This window comes from Alligator sinensis, unplaced genomic scaffold (assembly GCF_000455745.1).
Source record: "Alligator sinensis unplaced genomic scaffold, ASM45574v1 scaffold1322_1, whole genome shotgun sequence".
Lineage (NCBI taxonomy): Eukaryota > Metazoa > Chordata > Crocodylia > Alligatoridae > Alligator > Alligator sinensis.
The window spans coordinates 745,160-751,823 of NW_005842116.1; the positions used below are offsets into that span (position 1 = coordinate 745,160).

General features: G+C 49.0%; 1 protein-coding gene across 1 annotated transcript in view; it reads left to right on the forward strand.

Annotated features, from left to right (window-relative positions):
* AVPR1B (arginine vasopressin receptor 1B) overlaps positions 1-6,664 on the forward strand; it is a 26,273-nt gene that overhangs the window by 15,581 nt on the left and 4,028 nt on the right. Inside the window, exon 2 of the mRNA XM_014520420.2 lies at positions 821-841. Within this exon, the coding sequence (XP_014375906.2) occupies positions 821-841 (21 nt within the window). The remainder of the gene's footprint in view (positions 1-820; positions 842-6,664) is intronic.

A 6,664-nucleotide genomic window follows, 5' to 3' on the forward strand; every position in this document is an offset into this window, starting at 1 on the left:
TTCCCTACAATGCAGGTGCTGTGTGAGCACTCTCCTTCCAGTGCTTTACACACACCAAACTTTGGAATAAGAAAAATCATCCTCGTGGCAGGAAGCAGCAAGAATTGGTCCCACTGAAATGGGGGCAACTAGATTAATGGCCTGAAATCATTAAGAGCTGTTAAGGCTCAGCATATTTTATATATTTGGGGCAAATCACCCGCTGCTCAATTTCTACAGGGAGTTGGCATCTTAGGAAATCTGAGTGTTCCTGGCTCTCCGTTCTATGCCTGGACCATCGGCCGAGTCTGAAGACTGCTGCAGTCAGCTGAAATGCTGATTTCCAAAGGATTTAGATAGGGCCCTGTGGACCCAAGTATGCTCCCACTTACTTAAATGGTGTATGGTAAGGCCCTGTGTACAGTGGGATCTTGCGTTTGCACAGCTCACTGATGTGAATGTAACCCACTGGCTGACTGTCAAGGTGAGAGAGAGTAAGCCACAAAAAGCAAGTGCCAGGAGGAGGAATAAAGGTGTTAACGCAATGTTTCCGACAAAACCAAGCAGTCGGCTCTTCTGCCAAATGCGTGTAGCTCATGATCAGAAAAATCTCAGCCCCTATTTTATAGTGGAAAGAGGGCAGGACATACATCTATGCAACTGTATAAGCAAATATATGCAGTAAATAGGTCATGGAAAAAAGACATTTAATGGGTAACATGCTTCATGGCTTATTGAGATGATTGGGGTCAGAACATTATGGTGCTACTATGACAAAACAGATATTAAGAGCTTAGAAATTCTATTGCACGGATGTGGATATCAATATCACGCCTATAAGGGAGAGACGTGGTTGTTGCAGTTACTATTTGCATTTTTATAGCAGATTTGTTTCAATTTATTCCTCACTACATGTTGATACTACATCATAATCTAGCTCTATAAAGGGCTGCACTCAACAACACAGAGTGGTACTCCTCATTTTCCCTGCAATAGGTCCTTTCAAGCATCTGGGAACCCTGGGAGACAGGAGGACCTTGAAGGTGAAGTGTTCGAGTCAGGGATGACACAGCTCTGTTGGAAAAGGAGGCCATTCTTATAGGCAGAATACAGAGCACTTCATGTTGTACGAGCTGCCCTCAAAGCTGGTTTAGACCGTCAGCACTCAGAAAGTCTGTGAAGCAGATTCAAGGCTAAGAGGACTCTATTACAGATGTGTTTAGTTTACTGGGGCTTACATTGGACAGTAAAATTATTACCTCCCCCTCCACGTTGTTGATTTTTGCAACACCTTTTCCAATACACACATCAAGGACTCTACAACCTAGGCTCTCAACTCAGCTGCAACATGCATCCTCTATTGTAACACTGCCAAACTGGTTTGGGACAAGGGAAGAACGCAGCGTCCAAATGGCAACTGCAAGAGGAATATAGGGAGATGGGAAGCCATGCACAACTGGGGAGGACACCAGAGACCAGACTACGCCCTGCCCCTGGCTGGAAACAGTGCTACAGAATCATTCATTAACAATCACAGAAGGGCATTAGGTTTCAACCTAAGGGCATCCCACAGCCCTTTGCCGGGACACCTCTTATGGAGTCACAGACACTTTCTAGATTATCTCCCAGTCTCCCCTCCGAGTAGTGACCTCTCACCAGGTAAAGTCTTATATGCTCACAACCCAGAACAATACAGTTGTGGCTCTCTTTTGGAAGCTGCAAATGCTTACGACACACCCTCTTCTCTCCCTTCAACATGGACAGAAGGATTTATTTAGCAAATGGGTAGCAGAATCAAAATGCAACACTTCGCTACCAGGTTTTACAGCAGTGTCATTACACAGACGCTCACAACTCAGGATTTGGACCTCAGGGGAAATGATTAAATGCGGGGAAGTCAAGTGACCTCATGCAGTAAAAGCAATAGGAAGCCTTGCTCCACAAAGCGCTGTAACAACAGGTTCCAGCTCCCTTGGAAGCACCTGGGGTCAGACTCGTAGCCACTACAATTAGATCAGCTCCACTGAATTCAATGGAGCTACAGGCATTTCTGCACATTAAACATCCAACCCTTTTTATTATACTTACCGGGTTACCTATGAGAGGAGAAGATTGGACTACATGGGGTGCATCTATTAGGGGCTCAACAAGCAGCAAGAACATTACTCACCAGTCATTCAACTTCAGGCCATCACCTCTGTGCCACACTGTCCAGCTGTTCAGCGTCTAGGATAAGAGCCCAGTTTTGCCATCATCATTGGCAATCCCTTGCAGTTGAGAATGACTGTCTTCCACAATTGTCTTATCTGTCGGTCTGAAGATGGCTGATGAAGCCTATCCAGGATGGACAGACTCTGTTGCAGGGTCTGCAGCTTGGTATGAAACAGTCACACCACTCCTTTCTCTTTTACCTCTCCAGCCTAACAAGCTGCCGGAGGACAAAGACAGATACAAGGAGTTTTACCACCATTCTTCTTCCATCCCGTTTCTGCCTCCCGGCTCAGCCAGTACTGAGTTACCTTTGGGGAGCTCCCAAATTAGGCCCAGCCCTGCTCCTATAGGAAAGCTAATTGTGGACCTTCCTGCTAACCCTCTCTCTGCCAACCCCTGCATGCACTTTATATCACTTCATCCCACAGGTGCTTCCATTTCCAGGGAGTTGGGTAAGGCAATGGCATAGGGAGGGAGAAGGGAGTCAATCAAGTAGTAAGGGTGGTGGCAGGGGTGGGGGGGGACCCAGCTTAGCATGCCACAACCAAGATAGGATGCCTGGTTCTCTATGGCTACCCCTGCACCTGCAACAGGGTACAGACATACCTCAGCTATTTTTAAACCAGGTGGGCTGGGTAACAGCAACAGCTTGCCCGTGTCAGCACGGAGCTTGCTTGGGCTGCAGAATCTGCCTGAGAACAAGGTAAACACTTGGCTGAGCTCCGAGCTACTGTGGATTGACTCCTATTGGTATCCTAGCAGTCTGCAGCTAGCTGGTAGCACGTCTATACTGCGTGGCACTCACTGCAACGTGAAGAGAGAGGCATCAATAGCGAGGGACAGATGAAACAAAAGCCCAGTACTCTTGGCAAGTGATGCTCTGTAGTTCTTGTTATTAGGATAAAAGTGCAGCAATGCCATGTGCACCTTGGACCACAGCGTGGTTGCTAACCTGAGCAGTCATGGCACTTCTGATTTCCTCTTCCAAAGAAGCATTTGTGGATTAGCTTATGTCCTCTGTACAGACCCATGTACTTGCACAGGCACTTTATGTTGTCTACTAATACTAGCCTGGTGTAAAAGGAATGACACTGCCTTGAACGGATCGCTCCAGAACCAAAGGGATATCCATGTGATCAGACTCAGTCCCTGAAACTCTTGGGATGTTTCTTGCTCCTTAGACTCTCCCTTTCCATCTGTGCCTTCAGCTTTTCATTGGTTTTTGCTTGTTCTTTTATTGCACTTCTTATTTACCTGCCAGGAAATCTCTCATCTATTCATGAACTGTAAAAAAATCACTTTTCCCTCTGCAAAATGGCTCTTTCCCTAGCTCCCAGCATCCAGACACGCATCTTATTAGGATGTGCACATTGCATCCAGAGAGTCACTCCTGAATATGAATGTCTTTCGATTAGATCCTAGGTGTGCTTCTTGTGCCAGTTAGTGGTAAACTGCAAAGCTCTATTCAGAAAATAATAACAGGCAACCAGCTGTAATACTACAAATAGTAAGTCACTGCAGTCTCCTTGTCTACAGACAGCACATCCTGCACCAAGAAAAACAACTGATGCTCAGAGGCCTGCTTTGGGCTTCTTTCCCCTCTTCGTTTGAAACTTTTTCTCTCTCCTAGGAATGCCACAGGTATTGGTTACCGATGAGAATATACAGCCTTGATTCAGTCAGGCTAGAAATCATTGACTGGTCAAAGAAACCCCCCCAGCAGTGTTGCAGATCAGACAGGAAAATGTAATGTTACTTGCTGAGAGAAAGTGGACACAGCTGCCTAATAACACTTTAACGCTTTAATAAAAATGGCTATTATCAGGGAATAGACTGCAGCATTAGTTAGTGGTTTTGGCATTTTCTTCTCGGCTTTTTCAGTGTGGCACTCTGGGAACAAAATAAGGGCTCGCAGCTTTTGCCCACAGGATGGTTGCACAAACCTCTGCCCACACAAACTTTATTCCCTGATCTGTAGCTGCCCTGAGCTTCCGGATCCTAAACTGGTAATTTGCCAGATCAGAGTGTTCCCAATTGAAGCTGGTCTAAGAAGAGAAGAGAAGAAAGTGCCTTTCCGCTGAGCCTGAAGAAAGTCCGGCGGACTTCAGTACGAGTACAGCACAGCTAAAACTCCCCGCGTTACGGAGCAGATGGATTCTGTTCTTCATCTCATGCTCATTGGGGTGGTATCTGAGCTTCCTGACAAACTCTGCTGGCATCACTCTTCCAGAAATGGAGATGGAGATGATGATGATGATAATGATAATAATTGACAGATGCTACATCTCCTCTGAGAAACCCCATCTGAGATGATGGCCTCATTGGGCTGGGGGCTGTACATGCACATAATAGCACAATCCCTGCTTGGAAGGGCTTACAATCTAAATAGGTGAAGGGTAAAGGGAAGGAAGGCTCTTTTATCCATGTTTGCACACCGTGAGCCACTACTGAAACTAGCAGGAATCCTCTCTCACCCCAGGAGCTTCTTCCAAATTCTCATTCTCTGCCAACACATCCTCCGGAGGAGTCAGATCCAAAACTCACCCTGATACACACAACTGCCCACGTCTGCACAGACCTGATGAATCTCATTGTAGGCCTAGCTGCTCTTCAAGCCTGTGTCCATACCAGGATTTTGGTGCTGTTGCTCCCTGCACTGCAGCCCCCAGCCCAGTACCACCAGGAACAGCACTGGTTAGCACCCAGAAGAAAGAAGGCAGCAGGGGAGCTGGCATTTTAAATACCATGTTACCTGTTCCTGCTCAAATCAGGGATGCAAGAAAGGCAGAGAGTCCAGCAAGGCTCCTGGTTAGAGAGAATGCAAAAGGGAAGATCAGCAGCTAAGTGGAGGAAGGGAGAAAAATCATTTTGGAAAGAAAAAGGAAAGGAGAAGATGCCTAAAACAGTGAAAATACAGGCAAGAGACTATTAAGGTGGTAAGTGGTATTAGACCCAGATCTTGGAAAAACCCACTTCTAATTCATATAAACCCAAGGTATGGGATATAGCTTACTCTCCACCAGTTGCTTCACAGGCAACTGCCAAGTGTTTGTGAAGTAAGCTCCATAACACACCCCAGGACACTTATTAACCCATTTTACAGATGGAGGATGGAGGCAGGGGTGGTTTTGTGCTTGGCCCAAGGCCACCTTTTGAAGAGCTGGGAGTAGACACCAGAGCTCCCACCTGACAGCCCTGTGCCTCAGGGCCAGGAGCACAATTCTCAGCAGGCACGGACCAGGCACTCCCCTCCTAGCACTTCAGCTGCTGCATCATCCGAATCATCAGCATTCAGATTCTATCGTCCTTTGCCTCTTGACTGAAATTATTCCATCTCTATCGACTCAAACAATGCCTAATCCACTCTGCCTGTTGCCTCCAACTATTGTGCGTTTCCGCTGTCTCACTTTTCTCTCTGCCTGGTTCCCTGATTTTCCTCTCCCATGAATTTTCATGAGGTTCGTCTAGCCACACAGCAGGCGCTGCACAGCACATGCTCGCCAAGCCTTCCCATGGAGCGGGGGTGCTTGCTTACTGCTGACAGCTGAAGCTGCTCTGCTCAGAAGAAGCCACTTCGGTAACAAGGAGGGGGGGCAGGTGCCTGAGGAAATGCAGATGCAGGACTGGGCTAGATAACTAACCAGGCTGGGCTGGGGCCTCAAATACAGAGGTAAGCATCACCTGCCCCAGGGCAGAGCCCAGGAGAGGACTCAGGTCTCCCGGAGCATCCAAATCAGACAAAACCTTTCCACTGACTTGGCTGAGCGGGATCAGACCCTGGGGACCTGTTGGGGGTGGCATCTACCTGCCACCAAGTAACCCAAGACCAGGGGGGTCTCCTTACCTCTGTGGCTCCAGGCCTGAGATCCCACTCTGGGGCGCTCTCTGCTGTGCAGCTCCTCAGGGAGGTGGTGAGAGGCTCTAAAGCCAGTGCCCTTGCTGGAAAAGCTCTAGATCACCTGGGGGGGGGGTGCACAGAGAGAGCTGCAGACAGAGGAGACTCCAACTCCCCAGCGTGCCTGGCGGGGCAGAGAGCAGACATTCCCCCTCCCCTCTGCCCCCCTGAGCTGTGAGGCAAGATGGGGGACGTTCCCAAGGGGTCGGGGGGCTTCCTACCCTGACAGATACCTGGGGAGTGCCTGCCTTTGGGGATGCAGCCAGCAGAGGCGGAGCAAAGCCAGCGGGGCAAGGCAGCTCCCTGGCTATAAAACCCAGAGCTGAGCCAGCCGCAGCTCATACGGTGCATGCTGTGGGCAGGGACTGCCCTGTTGGGCAGGTGGCACTGGGGCTTGAATGCTGCCTTAGAGCAGGGTGGGACCAGATTGGACAGGGGCTGGGGGTGGCAGTGAGTGGAGGAAGGAGGAGGAGAGGCAGGTGTGAAGCAGAGTCAAGGCAGGCAGTGACACGAGGAGGGGCATCCCCACCCACTGCCCACAGCGATGGAGCACAACAGCAGCAGCAGGGTGAGCCCGGG